This window comes from Schistocerca nitens, chromosome 1, assembly GCF_023898315.1.
Source record: "Schistocerca nitens isolate TAMUIC-IGC-003100 chromosome 1, iqSchNite1.1, whole genome shotgun sequence".
NCBI classification, from domain to species: Eukaryota; Metazoa; Arthropoda; class Insecta; order Orthoptera; family Acrididae; genus Schistocerca; species Schistocerca nitens.
Window position 1 is genome coordinate 383,180,724 of NC_064614.1, and position 24,588 is coordinate 383,205,311.

Here is a 24,588-nt window from a genome sequence, read left to right on the forward strand (position 1 = left end):
TTCCTATAAATAAAGTTTCCATCTACTTAATCTGTCGTGTGTAAATTTAGCCGAAAGTAAAAATTGTATCGCTCTATGGTCTGTGTAAACGGTTGTATGTCTTCCATAAAGAAAATTCCGAAATCTGGTAAAAGCCCATACAACACCTAATGTTTCAAGCTCTGTAACAGAATAATTTCGTTCAGCAGGTGACAGAATGCGACTCGCAAAGGCGATGTTTTTAATTACTGTAGAACCATCTTCTTCAATTTCCTGAAAAATATGTACATCTAAAGCGGTGTTAGAACTGTCGGTGGCAATGGAAAAATTTCTGGTAAGCTCTGGGTGCGATAAAAGTGGTGCATTAAACAAAGCATGTTTCAAATAACATTCTCGTGAACAAGATTCTGCGTGTCAAAATTATTGCTTGCTTTACTGGAATATGTAACCTGTACTGTATTTAATCAAATTCTATCTGGCGTGTTATTATTTTCAGGAGGATGCTGTGGCATTTCAACTATTTGTACTGTTCTATTATTTCTTCCTGACGTATTACGTTCTGGATGATACCTACTGTCTGGTTCATTCAAGATAATATGTTGTTGCTGATGTTCTTGCTGCTGATAAGACCTACTGTTATTAAATGTACACTGAAAATTGTGCTCATTACTTTTACGTCTGTCATGATAGTCATTTCTATACGGTGCATTGCGATAGGAATTGAAATGGTGTTTTTTCTGTACGTACTGATTTCCTTGTTGCTGTGCGTTACTATTTGTTGTGGCCGACGCTATACGCGTACGCGGCGAAACATTAAAGCTTGTTTGATCTTGTGCATTACATTGTTGGTTAGGTATGCTAACCGGCTGGTTTTGTTGCTATTGCGAAGAAAAACCTCTATTATTACTAAAAATGTGGTTCCTATTGCTGGTAATTTTACACATACTGATGATTATAATTTTATCTGTTATTAATGTTACGGCGACAGTTGTCATTTCGGGAGTGTCTAAAGAGAACTGTCACTTTCGGTAAAATTTGTCATATCGGGTTTTCTTGACTCATTCTTAATCCTAGATAGAGCAATAGTTAAAGAGCTGTTTTGATAGATATAAAGAATAGTAGAAGAGAGGGCAGCAGTGCAGAAAACTAAAGATGAAACAGCACTACTACGGCTCGGGGCCCTGTGCACGCTACGGCACATACTCATTAAAGCGTAATGAATCCCCTGAGGTCTATTACGTGCTGCAAATACATTTTAGCTTTTGCGTTACAGGCAATGCCAGTGAAAATTAAAAAATAAATTGCTGTTCAAAATGGCTCTGAGCACTATGGGACTTAACATCTATGGTCATCAGTCCCCTAGAACTTAGAACTACTTAAACATAACTAACCTAAGGACAGCACACAACACCCAGCCATCACGAGGCAAAGAAAATCCCTGACCCCGCCGGGAATCGAACCCGGGCGTGGGAAGCGAGAACGCTACCGCACGACAACGAGATGCGGGCAATAAATTGCTGTATCCATGCTAATTCTAATTTCTGCATTACAGGTAATGGCGATGAAAGTACAAAAATAAATCGACGTATCCAGTTCAATGCGTGTACCTGTGCTCTGTCATTTTCAAATACCTTAGATTTTTTTTTGCACATACAAATTGCTTATAATCAACGTTCTCGTCACTGAATGTGTGAACAGATTCACGATTGCATAAGAATCTGTTTGTCTGTGTCACTTCGGATTTTAAGTCGCGTAGTCTCTGTAAATCATCCAAGTTATACTGGCTGTACGAGCGTGAGAAATGTTCGGAATGTGGCGTATGCTGTGCCGTGTTAGAGGCTAAAACATTTTGCATTTCTGTTACTTTAATACGTTCCTCAATTTGGTTGTTCTGTTGTTCACATTTCTTATTGACTTCCGTATCCACAATGTGTGAAAGTTCTGGTGACTTTAAATTAAACTCGTTGCGTAACTGTGTTGCGTTTTTAGGACATTGTTCAGCGACTGCACTAATTTCATCTCTAACTGATTCTGTTGTGGCTGCATGTGTATTATTTAGTTCTTGTGCAACAGATGTAATTTCTTCATTACTGTTCCTAGCATGAGCCTTACTTTCTTCACATGATTGTTCTTTCGTGTCGTGATGTTGCACGGTAACAGCTGTAATCTGTTCACTAACTTGTTTGTTCTGTTCGTTAAGGTTGTCATGTTTTTCGTTCGTCAGTTTGAAACTTTCATTAATTAGTTCATTAAGTTGTTTGAAATGGTTGTCGAAACTTTCATTAAGTTGTTTGAAATGATTGTCTAGCATTTCATTCTGCTGTTTGAAACTTTCATTAATTTGTTTGTTCTGATAGTCGTATTTTTTATCGAGTTGTAGTAATACTTCCATAATTTGATCCAAGCCAAAATTAGCGACTCTATTTTCTGTACTGTGTGATGGTGTATCTGCAATTGTCACGTTTTGTGGAACCATTTGGTTATTCTGTGATTCTTGAAAATGTTTGCCAATTGGATGTGCACTGTTAGTCACTACACCGGAATCAAATAAATCTGTCGTACTCTGATTAAACTGTTCATTTTCGTTAAAAAATTTGTCTGTTCATTACGTAAATTTTGCAAACCGGGTGTGTCAAGCTGGGCAGCGTTCATTGTAATAGAACGTCCCGCGTCATCAATTGTCGTCAAATTAACATAGGACACAATTGAATTCATTTGTTCATCATTAGGATAAAAATCATTATTAGTGGTCGGTACGCACTGATTGTCTGTAAATGGAGGATTGTCATCATTACACTGCGTGTCGCAAGTACTATCGGTCAAATTATTAGAATCGGCTATTTCACTCATTACACATCGCGATGTACCGTTAACAGTTTTTCGCGGCATTTTTACACAAATCAGAATTATTCACAAATGAAACAAAGACAATGCAAAATGAAACAAACACAAATACAACAAAGAGCAAAAAAAATTGCCGATGATCTGTGAAAGAAAGAGTGACAAATTAGTAAAAATGCGTTGCGCCAGATGCAAACTACATTTAAGTAAATAAGAGCAGATATATGACTACTTATCAGAAGATTCCCAAAGAAATACGATCCTGGCCAGATGTCGCCAAATGTAACCTCCCAGCAGAAAAATTCAAATAATTAAATGGAAATGGAGCCAAGCGTAACCTCCCCACAAAAATTAAGGAATGAAAATTGACCATAAACCAACAATAATATTAATTAAATAATGAACCATGAACGAAATGTAACCTCCTAACAGAAATAATAATATCTGGTAAATTTTATAAGGACAGCAGCGCTGACCTTCGGCCCTATATTCTGAATAACAAAAGCAAAAATTCTTACCTCAATAAAAACTGCAACTATTTCTGCTCTTATTTATCGACACAGCTTCGTGCAATGCTGGCCTATATATATATATATATATATATATATATATATATATATATATATATATATATATAATTTTTTATAAAGTAACTCTTTTAAAGAAAAGTATTCATTTCAATTTAAAGAATTTTTCCAATGCATTAACATTGCTTCCAAGAATCCAAATATATATATATATATATATATATATATATATATATATTCTTGGAAGCAATGTTAATGCATTGGAAAAATTCTTTAAATTGAAATGAATACTTCTCTTTAAAAGAGTTACTTTATAAAAAATTATTATTGGGGCATTTTTTCTGAACAAATTAAATTACAATTAACATACATTAGTAAATATGCGCAAGACTGCTTCTTTACCTTCTACAACAATACTCATCCTCCAGAGTCCTGACCAGAGTCGCGACCAGAGCACACAGGCGACGCATGCCGACTCCCGCAGACTACTACCGTCCACTCGCTACTAAAGTCGACCGACTACTACTGTATCCGACTGACTACTACTGCAGACTGACTTCTACTGCAGACTCGCGCAGACAAGCGCAGACTGACTTCTACTGTTGACTCGCGCAGACTAGACAAGCAACAACTAACAATAAACTACTCTCTGGTCAGAGATTCTGTCATGCCTCGCCCATCGCCGGCGAAGCATACACCTTACAACGCGGCTTTTTACAATGGCTTACATCAGTTTACAGCTTGAACATTTAGCTATTTTTCGACATAGTCACCGTTTCTGTCGATGCATTTTTATCACGCTGTGGCAGTTTTTGCATGTCCATGTCATACCAGCTCGCCGCCATGCTGTTCAGAAAGTTATGAACCTCTTCTTTCACCTCGTCGTCGGAGCTGAATTGCTTTCCGGCCAAATGTTCTTTTAATCTAGGGAACAGGCGATAGTCACTGGGCGCCAAGTCAGGACTGTAGGGTGGGTGGGTGATTATGTTCCTCAAAAACTGTTGCAGGAGAGCAACGGTTTGCCGAGCGATGTGTGGGCGAGCGTTGTCATGTAGAATGTGTACGCCCTTGCTCAACATTCCTCTTCTCCGGAACTGAATTGCCCGTTTGAGTTTTTTCAGAGTCTCACAGTACCTGTCAGAGTTAATTGTGGTCCCAGCGATTCAGCTTCGACGACGAGGTGAAAGAACAGCATGGCGGCGATCTGGTATGGTCTTGGGCATACAAAAACTGCCATAGCGTCTACAAAAATGCATCGACAGCAATGGTGATTATGTCGAAAAATAGCTAAATGTTCAAGCTGTAAACTGATGTAAACCGTTGTATAAATAAACGGGTCTATGTACTTATAAAAAAAAATAGGACACCTTACTTTTGGGGTTACCCTCGTATCATCTTTGAGATGTAGAAACACGCCTATCAACTTTTGTTTATATTGCACAAATCTTTCTTAGTGTCGCGATTTTTTTTGGTCAGTATACTTATCGCATTAACACATCTGTGAAGCAATCAGACGATTTTAGGTGGTTCATACACGGGAATTCGATTGTTTAAAGGATCATGTGTTTACTTGTAGCCTACTCAAGATTTTAGAAATTCATACTCGACTCAATCAGTTGTTCATTGACTGACATCAAGCACAACAGTGTAGGTGGTTGATTTGGACGCAGGCACGTGGCGTGCACCTTTCACGAACAGTTGCGTTTAGTCACATGTCAGAAAGGTGGCGGAGGGGGGGCGGGGGTTTATGCTCGTATACGACGCATTACACTATCAAATTACACTATTACACTATCAAATTTCTTTGTCAAAAATCTTTGTCCAATATCTTTGTCAAAGATATTTGATAGTGTAATAGGGAACTTTGTCAAATGTCGTCCAATATTTGATCAAATCTAGTGCCTCGCTGCAGATTTGATCAAAGAAGTCGCTTGTCTTCCGTTCACTGCAATGTGACATGTTACCACATGGAGCGCTAGCATCGCTGCATTCTGTCGTCTGTAGTGTTTTTATAAACATTGCCGGTAAAAACAATTGGTGTGTGCCGACAACTACAAAATTAATAGAGATGTATGAAGCTGATGAGGCGCTTTACAACGTGAGGCACGCTGAATACAAAAATAGATTACAAAGATTGGAGACCTGACCTAACCTAACCTAACCCTCTCCTGTAATGTGTTACAGTGAGCCTGTCTTCTGCAGATGTAGCCGTTCTTAAGTGAATATTGTTCTTTGTGATATGAGGATACACTTCATTGAGCATATACAGAAAAGTATGCTCATCCATTCTTAAGTAATTGATGTACGACTTGACGTCCGCCACTATAAGCTCACGTAACAAGTTTTGTTGAATGCTTTTATCGTGTTGTCGTAAAACCCACGGCTTCACCCAGGTATGTTTCCTTTTTTTCCCCCGCTTCTTTTCCGCATGTGCACACAGTGCAATTGTGGTACATGCAACTGCTGCGGTTAATAACAAGTTGTTGTTGTCAGCCATCTTGAACTTAAGACGAAAAATATGACAGTGTAATACCCTTCTAGCGCTACGTCAAAGATCTTCGTCAAATATATTTAACGGAATATTTGATTACATCTTGGATCAAATCTTTGACAAAGAAATTTGACAGTGTAATACCGGCCTTGCAGCCCGGCTGTCACGCCGCTTTACATCTGCCTGAGCAATGGCGCGGCGCCTGGTCCAACAGGGCAAGGTGAGCGCGTCCTTGCCAGCTGCCCCCTCCCCTCCCCGCCCTTCCTAGCCTGTGGCGGCTGGCAGCAGACGCGCACGTCCACAGTTCTGCTATGTCGCCCGCCATGTCGCGCTGCTGCCTTTCCGTGTTGCTGCTGCTGCTGCTGCTGCCGCTGCTGAAGGCTGCGGCCGCTTCCTCGGCGCGGCCCGTGGTGCAGGTTGAACAGGGCGCTCTACGCGGCGTCACCTTGCGATCATCCTCTGGCCGTCCCTTCTTCGCCTTCCGAGGCGTACCCTACGCCCGCCCTCCCGTCGGCAAGCTACGCTTCCAGGTATTCTAGTCCCTTTCCGGCACTATTTTTGTAGCACTATAAGTAGCGGCAGCGGCGAGAGTGAGGCGGGAAGAAAGCCAGTCTGCACTCCGTTCGCATTCCGGGGGGAGGGGGAAGTCATTTCCGATGTGGAAACGGTGCTTCCGGATGCAGGGTGCAACCAACTGCAGGTGGTGGCTCATGTCGGTACCAATGACGTGTGTCGCTTTGGATCGGAGCAGATTCTGTCTGGTTTCGGGCGGCTAGCGGAAATGGTAAAGACTGCCAGTCTTGCTTCCGAGATTAAGACGGACTCACCATCTGCAGCATCGTCGATAGAACCGACTGTGGTCCTTTGGTGCAGAGTCGAGTGGAGGGTCTGAATCAGAGGCTCAGGCGGTTATGTGACCGCGTAGGTTGCAGATTCCTTGTCTTGAGCCATCGGGTGGTGCGTTTCCGGGTTCCGCTTAATAGGTCAGAAGTCCACTACACACAGGAGGCGGCTACACGGGTAGCGGGGGCTGTGTGGAAGGGACTGGGCGCTTTTTTGGGTTAGAAGGTCTCAGGGAACCACAGAAGGGGCGTTCGTCTAAAACTTGGCAGGTAAAACACAGTAAGGTAGTTGTAGAAACGATTGGTATTGTAGTTGTAAATTGTCGTAGCTGTGTTGGGAAAGAACCAGAGCTCCAAGCCCTAATAGAAAGCACTGAAGTTCAAATAGTTGTAGGTACAGAGAGCTGGCTAAAGCCGGAAATAAGTTCATCCGAAATTTTTTCAAACGATCTAACAGTGTTCGGAAAGGATAGATTTAATACAGTTGGTGGTGTAATATTTATTGCTTGCAGAGGTAGTTTGCCTTGTAGCGAAATTGAAGTAGATAGTTCGTGTGAAATAGTATGGGAAGAGGTTATACCTGACAATCGGACTAAACTATTAATTGGATCGTTTTACCGACCCTCCGACTCAGGAGATATAGTTGCTGAACAGTTCAAAGAAAACTTGAGTCTCATTTCAAATAAGTACCCCGCTCATACAATTATAGTCGGTGGTGACTTTAATCTACCCTCAATATGCTGGAAAAATTATACTTTAAAGCCGGCGGCAGGCATAAAACGTCATCCGAAATTGTACTGAATGCTTTCTCAGAAAATTATTTTGAACAATTAGTTCATGAGCCCACTCGAAGCATACTTGACCTTTTAGCAACAAATAATCCTGGACAATTAGTGAGACAAATAGTGAGTATTGTGACGAATACAGGGATTAGCGACTACAAGGCAGTTGCTGCTAGGCTGAATACCGTAACACCTATAACCATCAAAAAGAAACGCAAAGTATATCTATTTTAAGAAGCTGATACAAATGCTCTTAACGCCTTTTTAACAGACAGTCTTCACTCCTTCCTATCTGATCATGTAAGTGTAGAAAAGTTGTGGAATGTTTTCAAAGAGATAGTAACGACAGCAATTGAGAGATATATACCACATAAATTAATTTGTGATGGTACTGATCCCCCATGGTACACAAAGCGGGTCAGATCGTTGTTGCACAAGCAATGAAAAAAGCATGTCAAATTTAAAAGAACGCAAAATCCCCTAGATAGGCAAAGTGTTACAGAAGTTCGAAATATGGCGCGTACTTCAGTGCGAGATGCTTTTAATAATTTCCACAACGAAATTCTGTCTCGAAATCTGGCAGAAAACCCAAAGAGATTCTAGTCATACATAAAGCACACCAGCGGCAAGACGCAATCAATACCTTCACTGCGCGATAACAACGGTGAAGTCACTAGTGACAGTGCTACTAGAGCAGAGTTATTAAACACGGTTTTCTGAAACTCCTTCACCACCGAGCGAGGTGACGCAGTGGAGTGGAGTGGACACTGGAGTCGCATTCGGGAGGACGACGGTTCAATCCCGTCTCCGGCCATCCTGATTTAGGTTTTCCGTGATTTCCCTAAATCGTTTCAGGCAAATGCCGGGATGGTTCCTTTGAAAGGGCACGGCCGATTTCCTTCCCAATCCTTCCCTAACCCGAGCTTGCGTTCCGTCTCTAATGACCTCGTTGTCGACGGGACGTTAAACACTAACCACCACCACCACTCCTTCACCAAAGAAGACGAAGTAAATATTCCTGAATTCCAATCAAGAACAACTGCCAAGATGAGAAACATAGAAGTAGATATGCTCGGAGTAACGAAGCAGCATAAATCACTTAATAAAGCAAGGCCTCCTGTCCAGATTGCATACCACTCAGGTTCCTCTCAGAGTATGCTGACAAAATAGCTCCATATTTAGCAATTATATACAACCACTCGCTCACAGAAAGATCCGTACCTAAAGACTGGAGCCGGCCGGAGTGGCCGCGCGGGTCTAGGCGCTACAGTCTGGAGCCGAGCGACCGCTACGGTCGCAGGTTCGAATCCTGCCTCGGGGGACGACGGTTCAATCCCGTCTCCGGCCATCCTGATTTAGGTTTTCCGTGATTTCCCTAAATCGTTTCAGGCAAATGCCGGGATGGTTCCTTTGAAAGGGCACGGCCGATTTCCTTCCCAATCCTTCCCTAACCCGAGCTTGCGCTCCGTCTCTAATGACCTCGTTGTCGACGGGACGTTAAACACTAACCACCACCACCACCTGCCTCGGGCATGGATGTGTGTGATGTCCTTAGTGTGGGTGAACAAGTGTACTGTATCCTACTTCCTTTGTTTTCGGGTTGCATTTCCTTAGGATTCTGCCAATGAATCTCAGTCTGGCATCTGCTTTGCCGACGATCAACTTTATATGATCATTCCATTTTAAATCACTCCTCAGAAGTTAAGTCGCATAGTGCTCAGAGCCATTTTGAGTCAAAGAGTGGAAAATTGCTCATGTCATACCAATACCCAAAAAGAGAAGTAGGAGTAATCCGTTGAATTACAGGCCTATACCACTAACGTCGATTTGCAGTAGCGTTTTGGAACATATACTGTATTCGAACATTATGAAGTACCTCTAAGAAAACGATTTATTGACACATAGTCAGCACGGATTCAGAAAATATCGTTCTTGTGAAACACAACTAGTTCTTTATACTCATAAAGTAGTAAGTGCTATCGATAGGGGATGTCAAATTGATTACATATTTTTAGATCCAGAAGGCTTTCGACACCGTTCCTCACAAGCGTCTTTTAACCAAACTGCGTGCCTACGGAGTATAGCCTCAGTTGTGCGACTGGATTCGTGATTTCCTGTCAGAAAGGTCAGAGTTCGTATTAATAGACGGAAAGTCATCGAGTAAAACAGAAGTAATATCCGGCGTTCCCCAAGGAAGAGCTATAGGCCCTCTATTGTTCCTGGTCTGTATTAACGACATAGGAGACAATCTGAGTAACCGTCTTTGATTGTTTCTACATCTACATCTACATCCATACTCCGCAGGCCACCTGACGGGGTGTGGCGGAGGGTACTTTAAGTACCTCTATCGGTTCTCCCTTCTATTCCAGTCTCGTATTGTTCGTGGAAAGAAAGAATGTCGGTATGCCTCTGTGTGGGCTCTAATCTTTCTGATTTTATCCTCACGGACTCTTCGCGAGATATACGTAGGAGGGAGCAGTATATTGCTTGACTCCTCGGTGAAGGTATGTTCTCGAAACTTCAACAATAGCCCGTACCGAACTACTGAGCGTCTCTCCTGCAAAGTCTTCCACTGGAGTTTATCTATCATCTCCGTAACGCTTTCGCGATTACTAAATGATCCTGTAACGAAGCGCGCTGCTCTCCGTTGGATCTTCTCTATCTCTTCTATCAACCCTATCTGGTACGGATCCCACACTGGTGAGCAATATTCAAGCAGTGGGTGAACAAGTGTACTGTATCCTACTTCCTTTGTTTTCGGATTGCATTTCCTTAGGATTCTGCCAATGAATCTCAGTCTGGCATCTGCTTTGCCGACGATCAACTTTATATGATCATTCCATTTTAAATCACTCCTAATGCCTAATCCCAGATAATTTATGGAAGTAACTGCTTCCAGTTGCTGACCTGCAATACTGTAGCCAAATGATAAAGGATCTTTCTTTCTATGTATTCGCAGCACATTACACTTGTCTACATTGAGATTCAGTTCCATTCCCTGCACCATGCGTCAATTCGTTGCAGATCCTTCTGCATTTCAGTACAATTTTCCATTGTTACAACCTCTCGATATACCACTGCATCATCCGAAAAAAGCCTCAGTGAACTTCCGATGTTATCCACAAGGTCATTTATGTATATTGTGAATAGCAACGGTCCTACGACACTCCCCTGCGGCACAGCTGAAATCACTCTTACTTCGGAAGACTTCTCTCCTTTGAGCATGACATGCTGCGTTCTGTTATCTAGGAACTCTTCAATCCAATCACACAATTGGTCTGATAGTCCATATGCTCTTACTTTGTTCATTAAACGAGTGTGGGGAACTGTATCGAACGCCAGATGATGCTGTCATTTACTGTCTTGTAAAGTCATCAGATAATCAAAACGACTTGCAAAATGATTTAGATAAGATATCTGTCTGGTGCGAAAAGTTGCAATTGACCCTGATTAAGGAAGAGTGTGAAGTACTAAAAGAAGTCAGCTAAATTTCGATTACGCGATAAGTCCCACAAATCTGAAGACTGTAAATTCAACTAGTTACTTAGGGATTACAATTACAAATAACCTAAATTGGAGCGATCACATAGATAATACAGTGAGTAGAGCAGATGAAAGACTGCGATCCATTGACAGAACAGTTAGAAGATGCAACAGGTCTACTAAAGAGACGGCTTACACCACGCTTGACAACCCTATTTTGGAGTATTGGTGTGCGGTGTCGGATCCGCATCAGCTGGGACTGACGGATGACATCGAAAAAGTACAAAGAAGGGCAGCTCGTTTTGTATTATCGCGAAATAGGGGAAATAGTGTCACAGACATGATACGTGAATTGGAGTGGCAATCATTAAAACAAATGCGTTTTGCGTTGCGACGGGATCTTCTCATGAAATTTCAATCACCAGTTTTTTCCTCCGATTGCGAAAACATTCTGTTGGCACCCACCTATATAGGGAGAAACGATCATCACGATAAAATACGAGAAATCAGGGCTCGCACAGAAAAATTTAAGAGCTCGTTTTTCCGGTGTGCCGTTCGAGAGTGGAACGGTAGAGAGACAGCTTGAAGGTGGTTCATTGAACCCTCTGCCAGGCACTTTATTGTGAATATCAGAGTAATCACGTAGATGTAGACGTAGATTTATATGGGCATAGAGTAGCGCTGTGTAGCTCAGGCAGGTCGGACGACGCGAGGCAGAGCGGCACACGGGCAAAAGTACACCAGCAGCGGGCACCTGGCGCAGCTACAGTGGCCACAATCGCTGTACGTCTCCGAACCAGCTAGCAGTGGCGGTATTACACCCTTGCTGGTGCAAGAAAGGACAAGAGAACCGTACCTAGGTGATTGTGTCCCCCGGTAGAACAACCAAAGCTGTTGTAATTAGGTTTAATAACAATAAATCACAGCAAAACCGAATGTCTAGTAAAGTTTGTTACAAGAACTACACGGGTTAAATGTTTATCACAGAGCTTAGTAAAGACTTTAGGCTTTTGATGCTTTAGCAAGCGTCAGAGTTCCGTTCACACTAGAACAACAACAAATGTCGGCTACTTAAGCGAGGCCTACTTCCAAACGTCTACCGGCACTAGGTGCGTGAACAATGCGTCCGATGTAAAACTTTCCCGGCGTACACATTGCTCCACAAAATTTCGGGCGAACTGCCGGTTGTTTGTAACTTGCTGCCACAATATTTCGGCACAGAGTCTTCTGGCCATCGTCAGGTGATACTGGAGAAAACGCACTGAGCTCTGGTATTTAATGCCTCGCTGGCACATGCGTGGTGGATTCACTTGGCGTTGCGCGTGCGCTACTTGAGCGCGTTCGATTCTACTGCGCCGCGCGCCCTCCGTGGTGAAAGCTCGCCGCATCGGCATCAATTCGATTGCCTTCCCGCGGTTCCATCTCAAGACTACGCTGGCTACGGAGGTCACGAAGTTTTTCAACGATTGGATTCCATGCCTAATTCAATTGAAATCCGCCGTCTCGATTAATAAGAGACTCACTGTCAGACAGTCGTATTTCCACGGATTCATTAATAATAGAATTCCAAAAGTTAGACGTTTGGGCCACAGTTTTGATCTCACTGTAATTCATTACATGACCAGTGGCAATACAGTGTTAGGCAATGGCAGATTTACAAGCCTGAAGGAAGCGAGTATGCCGCTGATGTTCTGCAGTGCGATCCTGCACAGTACGCGTCGTTTGTTCTATGTAAGATTTGCCGCATTCGCACGGAATCCTGTAAACATCTGCCTTGTGCAACTCTAGGTCATCTTTGACAGATCCCAACAGCGATGAAATTTTTGCAGTAAGGCGAAAGATTGCTTTTACTTTATATTTTCTTAGTATTCTGCCTATTTGCGCTGAGATATTACCAATATATGGTAAATAGGCAGTCGTTCTAAAGGCCTGTTCTACTTCTTTGCTCTGTCGCTTACAGGCCTGCAGCGCTCTCTCCACTTTCTGGGACGAATACCCATTCTTCAGAAACACAGTCTGCAGGTTCTATAGTTCCGTTTGCAAACTATCGGTGTCAGAGACGATGTGGGCTCGGTGAATCAAGGTCTTCAAAACACCCATCGTTTGTGCCGGATGGTGGCAACTAGCGGGTTGCAAGTAAAGGTCTATGTGTGTAGGCTTTCTATATACTGAATGACCAAGTGTGCCATCGCTCTTACGTTGCACCAACACGTCTAAAAACGGCAGGCATCCCTCCTTCTCCAACTCCACAGCAAATTTTATACTTTCATGTATGGAGTTCAGATGTTATAGGAACTCTCGCATACGATCCAAACCATGAGGCCACACTATGAAAGTGTCGTCAACATATGCGGTAAATCTAATGTAGAGCAAACGACGCGTACTGTGCAGGATCGCACTGCAGCACATCAGCGGCATACTCTCCTCCTTCAGCCTTGTAAATCTGCCATCGCCGAACACTGTATTTCCACTGGTCATGTAATGAATTACAGTGAGATCAAAACTGTGGCCCATACGTCTAACTTTTGGATTTCTGTTATTAATGAATCCGTGGAAACACGACTGTCTGACAGTGAGTCTCTTATTAATCGAGACGGCGGATTTCAATTGAATTCGGCATGGAATCCCATTGTTGAAAAACTTCGTGACCCCCAAAGCCAGCGTAGTCCTGAGATGCAACCGCGGAAAGAAAATGGAACTGATACCGATGCGGCGCGGTTTCACCATGGGGGGCGCGCGGCGCAGCAGAATCGAACGCGCTAAGTAGCGCATGCGCAACGCCAAGTGAATCCACCACGCATGTGCCGGCGGGGCCTTAAATACCAGAGCTCAGTGCGTTTTCGCCAGTATCACCTGAAGATGGCCATAAGACTCTGTGCCGAAATATTGTGGCAGGAAGTTACAAACATCCGGCAGTTCGCCCGAAATTTTGTGGAAGAGATTATACGTCTGTTTACAAGAGGGTTCAGCTTATTGGAAGCGAGTATAGCTTCTACAGGCACAACGACTACCAACCTCCTTTTTTTCTTTTTAATTTATGCAGCCTATCGTACCGACCGAAAATCGTGAGCGTGAAAAGTACTGGTTGGAGGGGAGACGAAGTTACATCTATTGTACCTTATTCGCTTACTTCTTCCAGCCTCGCTTCTCGATACAGTCCTCAGTCGGGAAGAGTCAGAAGCTTTTAGTCAAGCAGTAGCTTTGATTCAACCAACGGCAACTAACAAACAAAACCTCAGCGCACATGCTGTGACATCATGATTCGGCTGCTGCATTGGAGTCGCTGCATCAATCGCTCTTGTACACACGTACATAAATGCGGAAACTTTCGATAGCTAACAGAGTACTGCATATTCCGTCGCATTAGTTCCTACAATGTAAGAGAACTCATAAAAAATTGGAGTTGTTACCAAGTTGGAGCCTGTATCTTTAGAAGCATAATATCAATAAATACCGAGTTTTATCAGTCATGCGCTTATGGCATATCGTTGGTGCAAATCGAATTTACATTTAAGTAACCAAGTCAGACCTTTAGTCCATATGTAATGATAATAATAATTTTCCTCGAAGACGAACAACATTACAGCTACGGAAACATAAAATATTTACTCCAAAATTCATCGCCATGGTACTGATCCCATTCCATGTTGTCACTTTTTGAGGAGATAAATAGAATCCTCATTTTTAATGTAAAAGCTTATTGACGTATACAAATACGCATTGCTAGACAGATAAGGAAGTGAGAGGAGACAGAGAAAGAGAGAGAGAGAGAGAGAGAGAGAGAGAGAGAGAGAGAGAGAGAGCCATGGTCAAGGGAGGGGGGGGGGGGGGGGGAGGAGGGGAAGAGACTGGTGCGTAATGTTAACGTTTCATATTATGAAATATATTGGGACTTCAGAAATTAATTTATACATGACGTCCCACGGCAAGACCATTACTCAGTGGGAGTGGTGCATGTGCCAGGTTTCTATTACAGACAGCTCTGCTGCGGTGCGGATAAGGGTGAGTCTTACTGCACGCTAGTAATGTCACGCGTGACGCCATTATGACCGTAACAGGTGCATCACAGTGTGCGAGTAACGGTGTGACAACTGGAAACGTACTCCAAAGTTAAAGTACGCGGGACAGTACGATCTTGTGGGCAAAACTTCTAAACTGCACACACTCACCGTGAAATTAAGGCGAAATATGATCCGCATACAATGTCACGTCCAGCCGTAGTGAAAATCTGACCAAGGCCGCACAGACTTGGGTGACGCTGACTGCGGAGGAAGGCCACCAACATCGACCACACATGACAATTCCTAGGCAATCTAGGAAGTGATTCACAGCAATTGCAGTGTAACTATTGCGCACGTTATGTAGCAGACGCACTTCTCAAGAGGCAGTGCTCATTCCATCGCCGCGCGGTATTAGCCGAGCGGTCTACGGCGCGGCAGTCATGGACTGTGCGGCTGGTCCCGGCGGAGGTTCGAGTCCTCCCTCGGGCATGGGTGTGTGTGTGTTTGTCCTTAGGATAATTTAGGTTAAGTAGTGTGTAAGCTTAGGGACTGATGACCTTAGCAGTTAAGTCCCATAAGATTTCACACACATTGGAACACATTTTTTGCTCATTCCATTGTCCACGGTCGTATGGAGTACCGGAAATTGTACTCAAGTTTGGTTCCGTGATCGCTGTCACCTGCACACAAAGGCGCAAGGTTTATGGCGGTTCTGGATTGTCTTCAAGGGTTTCTCTGTGGAAGGCAATGATTTCCTAAGCCGAATCATTAAGGAAGATGAGACATGGGTCCATCAGTTCTCACCAGCAACGATGAGAGCGTCTGTCGAATGGAGGCACACCTCCTCATCTCTGCAGAAAAAATGCAAAGTTGCGCCATCGCCGGAGAACGTCATGAACACCATTTCTTCTACTGTGAAGGAGCTGAGTTTATGACAAAGAGCACTGTGCAACAATGACGTCGCCATAAGGCACAAGAGGCATAGAAAATTAAGCAAAGAAACTATTCTCCTACAACACAATACAACATCCCCAAAAGCACACAAATGCGAGTTTTCTTCAATATTTTCGACAGGAGATTTGGATGCATCCGTCGTACAGCCCAAAGCTTGCACCATGCAGTGTCCATCTTTTCAGAAAGCTGCAAGAACATCTAGAGAAAAGAGATTTTCCAACGATGTGGACGTTCTTACAGCGGTTCTCGAATGGCAACAGCGTCATGTACCGGTGTCAGTTTGAAGCGTAGTACAGAATTCAGTTAAAGCTACTTGGCCTGCCATAAAAAGTGTAACTTGCTTTATGAAGTCCCCTCATAACACAAGTAATTTACGTAATAGACTGTGTTTATTTATTTGCCAGATGAATACTTTTTCATTCATTTGTAGATGACTGTATGTTTTGTGCCATATACATCATTTTTTCTCTCTGTAATGTTTTTTACGAAAATATTTGCACAGCACACTGTTGTTTAAATTTTGATGGAATCAAGTCATCATCACCATCGTCTACATTTTCTAGCCTCTGTTTAGAACACAGTTCTCACCATCTTTATCTGTCCTCTCACCTCGTTTCTTCCCCCACTCTGTCCCAGTCTTCTCCTCTCTTCATCACACATTTCTTCACTCAAACAATCCGTCTGTTTTTCAGTCTTCCTCTTGATCTCTCACTTCCTATTGTTATTTCACGAGCCCGTTACAGAATTTGCAAGCTCTCATTCTTTTAATACGCCTGTACCATATTACTTTTGATCTTTTCTATGGTCTCTTGCATGGGCTTCTCTCCCACTATTGCTCTCACTATCACATTCCTCACTTTGTGTGTTCTAGTTACGTCCCAATCTGCTTCTTTGAAATTTCATTTCTCAAGCCTGTATCCTGTTCACCTGCCTTTTCTTCATTACCCACGTTTCTGATGCTTATGTCAGTACTAGAACACAAAACGCTCAATATAAAATTTTCCATGCTCCATATGAAGCTTCTTACACTCTGCGGGAAAACATGGGGTTGCCATCTCCTTTCACTCATGTCCCTGTCATTCATAATGCTGTCTTCTGTTATACACTCCAGATGTTCGAAGTTTTCCACTTTCTTTAATACTTTCACTCTCTTACTTACATCTGGTACTACGCTCCTCTTACTCATCATTGTGCCGGCCGCAGTGGCCGTGCGGATCTAAGCGCTACAGTCTGGAGCCGCGTGACCGCTACGGTCGCAGGTTCGAATCCTGCTTCTGGCATGGATGTGTGTGATGTCCTTAGGTTAGTTAGGTTTAATTAGTTCTAAGTTCTAGGCGACTGATGACCTCAGAAGTTAAGTCGCATAGTGCTCAGAGCCATTTGAACCATTTGAACTCATCATTGTAACCATCACTCACTGCTTTGCATTCATTTCAATTCATATTGTCCATCCACCCCCTGCTGTAAATTCAGCCTTTTGTACTCTCCTCCTCCATTTCGCCACGTCAATAAATAATACGCAAACACAATTGCTTTCATATTTTTATCTCCTGTTCACACTGCCACCCCTGTCATTATCTCAACAATAAAGCGACGAAAAGTAGAGGGGATACTGCAACCCCTTGCTTCAGCCTCCATTTTCTGCCCAAACTAGTCTCTGTACTCTCTTCCTATTTTACACGACTCACGCGTCCTTGATATATTTCATTCATTCTACTCATAGCAAGACTTCGGATTTCACTTTTCGGCGGGTTTACCAGATAGTGCTACGACTATGTTGTTCTGGTGCGTAGTTCACAGGGCCGCTGCTAGACTGTGTCACAGTCACTGGGTCCATGATAGAACTCATGGGAAATTCAAAAATCCAAGATAGCATCAGTGGAAAATTAAAAACGCAAGATGTTGGCAATGCTGGGATCTTTACACACAAACATATATGCACAAGTATTTATGCTACATTAGCTTCAGGTATTCTTTTGCTGGCACTCATGGCTGCTCAGTCTTTGTGGACACCTATCATAAACTTAAATGTACGTTTCTCTCAACATGCAAATTTTACACTACTCTAGAGATCAAGGCATCTCAGTCCGAATCACACACTTTTTTATTCACTTGCTTAACCTAATATCAGCTGGCCCAATATAAAGCACAGTTTTGTGTTACATACTTCTGCTTAATACTTGCTTCTTTATCAGACTTCTTTACTAACCTTTTTTTCACTAAAATCAAAAAATTTCCGATGCTGTCATCTCATCAGCACCTCACATCGTATTTCAGCGCCCACACTTTCCCACACCTTCACAATGCCATCAACCATATAGCTTTGAAATATATTCCCCACTTTATAATCACGTTCAATCGCTCTGTTCATGTTACTCATATACTGGTTTCTAATTTTGTACTTTAATGTTTCAAGGCAATCACCCATTCCTTATATCCTTCCTTGTAAGTTTACTTGCCTTATATCCATATTAACCTTTAGACCACCAGCTAGATTCATGATATGTTAACTCCCTATACTTCTTAGATAGAATGACAGCAAATAGATCACAGAAGAGGCTAGAACAAGGAAAAGAACTATTGCTCTAGACGAGATGTGCCCAGTTGCAATACTGAGAACTCTCTCAGAGAGTGAGAAGATCCATATGATTCTACATTACCTCTTCTCTACTTTGCTTCTGCGCTCTTATGACCATGTCCTGTTCTGTCTTTCTCAAATGGTTCTCTGTACCAGAACTAATCCGTCCCCCTCACCCACTGTCCTTGGCTTAGGGATACTGGGCTCCTCACGCACTCCTCCCACAACCCTTTTGCTGTATAAAAGATTCTATTACGCACCTACCTTGTATATGCAGCTTCATAACAGCCAAATCAAAATTTGTTCCACAGATATACATCTTCAAAGTATCTACTCCAACTATCAAGTTCACACTGAGCTTTGGAGTGACTATGAATGTGTGTTCAAGTACTACATCCACAATTTTCGTAGGTGCCACTTTTTGATAAACAGCTACAATGCTTACATAGCCTTGTAAGCCGAAAACCGGTTAACAATAAAAGTAATATTGTAGAACAAAAGCAAACTGGTGCTTTTCATTTATTATAATGTTGTTCTACCAAGAACCGACGGAAGATTCTGTTAACATGATAAAATGTGCCACAACAGCACAATTATCCGTCTTTTAGATAATACTCAGTAAATGACTGAAGACGGCCTTGTAAGCCGAAAACCGGTTAACAATAAAAGTAATATTGTAGAACAACAGCAAACTGGTGCTTTTCATTTATTAGCTTTTTTTATCCTTCCCGTAGCCCCAAAAATTTTCACATTAGAGACTGATGACACTGCCATATCATTTTTATTCCAAAACCTTAGAACCACTATCTACTAAGACACTTTTCAAACACCATATAGTTATGGCAACAATAGGGTCTACATCGAACGCAAGGGGAACTGGCTCATCTTCTGCTAAAACACTTTTAATTATGACCCTCCTATCAAAATCTGCCCCCCTCCCCCATGAACCAAGGACCTTGCCATTGGTAGGGAGACTTGCATGCCTCAGTGATACAGATAGCCATATCTTAGGTGCACCCACAGTGGAGGGGTTTCTGTTGAGATGCCAGACAAACATGTGGTTCCTGAAGAGGGGCAGCAGCCTTTTCAGTAGTTGGAGGGGCAACAGTCTGGATGATTGACTGATCTGGCCTTGTAACATCCATCAAAACGACCTTGCTGCGCTGGTACTGCGAACGGCTGAACGCAAGGGGAAACTGCAGCTGTAATTATTCTGGAGGGCATGCAGCTCTACTGTATGGCTGAATGATGAAAACATCCTCTTGGGTGAAATATTCCAGAGGTGAAATAATCCCTCATTCGGATCTCTGATGGGGACTACTCAGGAGAACGTCGTTATCAGGAGAAACAAAACCGGCGTTCTATGGATCGGAGCGTGGAATGTCAGATCCCTTAATCGGGCAGGTAGGTTCGTAAAATTTGAAAAGGGAAATGGTTAGATTAAAGTTAGATATAGTGGGAATTAGTGACATGCGGTGGCAGGAGGAACAGGACTTCTGGTCAGGTGCATACAGAGTTATAAATAGAAAATCAAATAGGGGTAAAGCAAGAATAGGTCTAATAATGAATAACAAAATAGGAATGCGGATAAGCTACTATGAACAGCATAGTGAATGCATTATTGTAGCCGAAATAGACATGAAGCCCACGCCTACCATAGTAGTACAAGTTTATATGCCAACTAGCTCCGCAGATGAGTAGGGGATTGAGGAAATGTATCATGAGATAAAATAAATTATTCAGATAGTTAAGGGAGTCGAACATTTAATAACCATGGGCGAATGGAACTAGATCGTAGGAAAAGGGAGCGAAGGAAAAGTAGTAGGTGAATATGGACTGGGGAAAAGGAATGAAAGAGGAAGCCACCTTGTAGAATTTTGCACAGAGCATAATTTAATGAAAACTAACTCTTGGTTAAGAATCATGAGAGAAGGTTGTAAATGTGGAAGAGACCTGGAGACACCAGACTGTTTCAGACTGATTATATAATGGTTCGACAGAAATATAGGAACCAGATTTTAAATTGTAAGCCATTTTCAGGGGCAGCTGTGGACTCTGACCAGAATTTATTGGATATGAACTACAGATTAAAATTGAAGGAACTGCAAAAAGGCATGAATTTAAGAAGATGGGACGTGGATAAACTGAAAGAACCAGAGGTTGTAGAAGTCGTCAGAGGGAGCATTAGGGAACGATAGAAAAGAACTGGGGAAAGGAGTACCGTAGAAGAAGAATCGGTAGCTTTGAGAGATGAGATAGTGAAGGTAGCAAAGGATCAATTAGGTAAAAAGACGAGGGCTAGTAGAAATCTTTGGGCAACACAAGATATAATGAATTTAATCGATGAAAGGAGAAAATACACTGAAGTGCCAAAGAAACTGGTATTGGCATGCATATTCAAGTACAGAGATTTGTAAACAGGCAGAATAATGCGCTCCGGTCGGCAACGCCTATATAAGACAACAAGTGTCTGACGCAGTTGTTAGATCGGTTACTGATGCTACAATGGCAGGTTATCAAGATTTAAGTAGTTTGAACGTAGTGTTACAATAGGCGCACGAGCGAACCATTCAACGAAACATCATCGACGTGTGTTTCGGAGCCGAAGGCCCACTCGTGTACCCTGGCTGACTACACGACACAAAGCCTTGGCCCATCAACACCGACATTGGGCTGTTGATGACTGGAAACATGTTGCCTGGTCAGACGAGTCTCGTTTCATATTGTATCGAGCAGATGGATGTGTACGGGTATGGAGACAACCTTATGAATCCATGGATCCTGCATGTCCGCAGGGGACCGTGCAAGCTGCTGGAGGGTCTGTAATGGTGTGGAGCGTGTGCGGTTAGAGTGATCTGCGACCCCTGATACGTCTAGATACGACTCTGACAGGTGACATGTATGTAAGCATCCTGTCTGATCACCTGCATCCATTCATGACCATTGTGCATTCCGACGGACTTGGGCAATTCCAGCAGGACAACACGACACCCAAACGTCCCGAATTGCTACAGAGTGGCTCCAGGAACACTCTTCTGAGTCTGAACACTTGCGTTGGCCACCAAACTCCCCAGACACGAACATTGTTGAGCATATGTGGGATGCGTTGGAACGTGATCTTCAGAAGATATCTCAATCCCCTCGTACTCTTACGGATTACGTGAGTACGTGACACGACGTGTTGCGGCACTTCTGAGTGCTCGTGGGGGTCCTACACGATATTACGCAGGTGTACCGTTTCCTTGGCTCTTCGGTATACAAAAATGTAATAAATGAAGCAGGCGAAAGGGAATGGTCTAAAAAATGAGATCGACAGGAAGTGCATGAGTACAGAACAAATGTAAGGATATAGAAGCATATATCACAAGGGGTAAGATAGATACTGCTTACAGGAAAATTAAAGAGACCTTTGTAGAAAAGAGAACCGCCTATATGAATAAAACCAGTCCTGAGCAAAGAAGGGAGAGCAGAAAGGTGGAAGGAGATGTCCTTGACAGCAATATTATAGAAATGGAAGAGGACGTAGAGGAAGATGAGAAGGGAGATATGAAACTACGAGAAGAATTTGACATAGCATTGAAAGACTAAAGTCGAAAAAGGCCCCCGGAGTAGACAACATACCGTTAGAGCTACTGGTCTTGGGAGAATCAGCCTTGAAAAAACTCTTCCATCTGGTAAGCAAGATGTGTTAGACAGGCGAAATACCCTCATACTTCAAGAAGAATATAATAATGCCAATTCCAAAGAAATCCGGTGCTGACAGGTGTGAAATTTACCGAACTATCAGTTTAAATAAGTCACGGCTGCAAAATACTAACACGAATCCATTACAACAGAATGGAAAAACTGGTAGAAGCCGACCTCGGGGAAGATCAGTTTGGATTCCAGAGAAATGCAGGAACACACGAGGCAGTAATGACCTGGAAAGGCAAACCTCCGTTTACAGCATTTGTAGACTTAGAGAAAGCTTTTGACTATGCTGACTGGAATGCTCTCTTTCAAAGTCTACAGGTGTCAGGGGTAAAATACAAGGAGCGAAAGGCTATTTGCAAATGGTTCAAATGGCTCTGGGCACTATGGGACTTAACTTCTAAGGTCATCAGTCCCCTAGAACTTAGAACTACTTAAACCTAACTAACCTAAGGACATCACACACATCCATGCCCGAGGCAGGATTCGAACCTGCGACCGTCGCGTCGTTCCAGACTGTAGCGCCTAGAACCTCTCGGCGACCACGGCCGGCGGCTATTTACAATTTGTACAGAAACGAGATGGCAGTTATAAGAGTAGAGAGGCATGAAAGGGAAGCAATGGTTGGGAAGGGAACGAGAGAGGCTTGTAGCCTATCCCCGATGTTATTCAATCTGTGTATTGAACAAGCAGTAAAGGAAAAAAAAGAAAAATTTGGAGTAGGAATTATAATCCTCGGAGAAGGAATAAAAAAGGTTTGTCGATGACACTGTAACCCTCCCGGTGGCAGCGAAGGACTTGAAAGAGCAGTTGAACGGAATGGACAGCATCTTGAAAGGAGGGTATAAGATGAACATCAACGAAAGCAAAACAAGGATAGTGGAATGTAGTCGAATTAAATCAGGTGATGCTGAGGGAATTAAATTAGGAAATGAGGAACTTAAAGTATTGCTACTTGGGGAGCAAACTGACTGATGATTGTCGAAGTATGGAGGATATTAAATGTAGACTGGCAATGACAAGAAAAGCATTTCGAGTATAGATTTAAGTGTCAGGAAGCCCTATCTGAAAGTATTTCTATGGAGTGAGCCATGTAAGGAAATGAAACAAGGACGGTAAACAGTTTAGACAAGAAGAGAATAGAAGATTTTGAAATGTGATGCTACAGAAGATTAAATGGGTAGATCACATAACTATTGAGGGGTACTGAAAAGAATTGGGGAGAAATTTGTGGTACAATCTGGCTAAAAGAAGGTATCGGTTGGTAGGACACATTCTGAGTCATCAAGGGATCTCCAATTCAGGTAGCGTGGGGTGGGGGAACAGTTTTAGAGGGAGACAGAGGGATGAATACAGTAAGCAGATTCAGAGAGATGTAGGTTGTAGTAGTTACTCGTAGACGAAGAGGCTTGCACAGGATTGAGTAGCATAGAGAGCTACATGAAACCAGTCTCTGGACTGAAGACTACAACAACAACAACATCAGAATCTGGTCTAACTAGGGCAGTTTTTACTTTTGCTCTTCCTACCTGCAGACACTGTAATTCTCTAAGCAGGCGGCTCAGTTTTGTCGCTTCTAACTTTAAGGTACGTTCGTACTCGGAATTGTCGTTAAACGCAAACGTAAGGATGACATCGCTTTATCCTCTCGGTACACTAGTGCTTTTACTTTTTGCTGCTTATTCAAATTCACAAGTTTGTTGCTCATATTACCCTTGTTCCTGCCAATTTGAGTATTTGAACCGCATATTTCCCATACTTAGTCAATTCACATTTATCATTTACTGTTTCCGCTACTGTTGGTCTTTGCTCTTCAAACAGTCTCGAGATTCTAATCACATCACCACCCTTCAGACCTTTATGTTATGTCAGGGCGATTTGCATGCTGCCTTTGTTGGTCGCCCCTTCTGCCTTTTCGTGAATGCTTCTGTCTTGTTTTATGACGGCTCACTCCGAGGGTATATCACCACATTTCTTTGTCAAAGTCGCTCGAAGGACCTGCTAACTGTTCTGGTGTGCTGGCTCCTGGGCATGCTGTCCAGCCATTGGCTGCATCTCGCCCCTCAGGTTATTTGCAGAAACTGCTGGTTGTCCTTTGTCATGCACATCCCATACCTATTCTTCATCACATTTCCAATACCTAGTGGGATCTCAGATTGCTCTACCTCTGTCTGATCCCGCGCCAAGATACTATCTAATTTAATGGGTCATCAGGTGGAGGCTGATTACTACATTCCATCTCTTCCTCACTCTGTACAATGTTCTGTCGCCTGTCACATGTGGTCGGCATACATCTCCTACCACACACGAGCGGCACTGTCCTCACCTCTTTCGCCATGGCTCCATGTTTTACTGACAGCTGCCTCAGCAACGAAAGCGTTCAACCAATTCCAGGAATTTCACATACTGGTCGTAATTGT

The 24,588-nt window shown here is 42.9% G+C and overlaps 1 protein-coding gene across 1 annotated transcript in view; it reads left to right on the forward strand.

The window, feature by feature from the left end:
- The first annotated feature begins 6,131 nt into the window (after positions 1 to 6,131).
- LOC126249059 (venom carboxylesterase-6-like) overlaps positions 6,132 to 24,588 on the forward strand; it is a 216,619-nt gene continuing 198,162 nt past the window's right edge. The window contains exon 1 of the mRNA XM_049950704.1: positions 6,132 to 6,368. Coding sequence (XP_049806661.1) covers positions 6,150 to 6,368 — 219 coding nt within the window. The 5' untranslated portion in view covers positions 6,132 to 6,149. The remainder of the gene's footprint in view (positions 6,369 to 24,588) is intronic.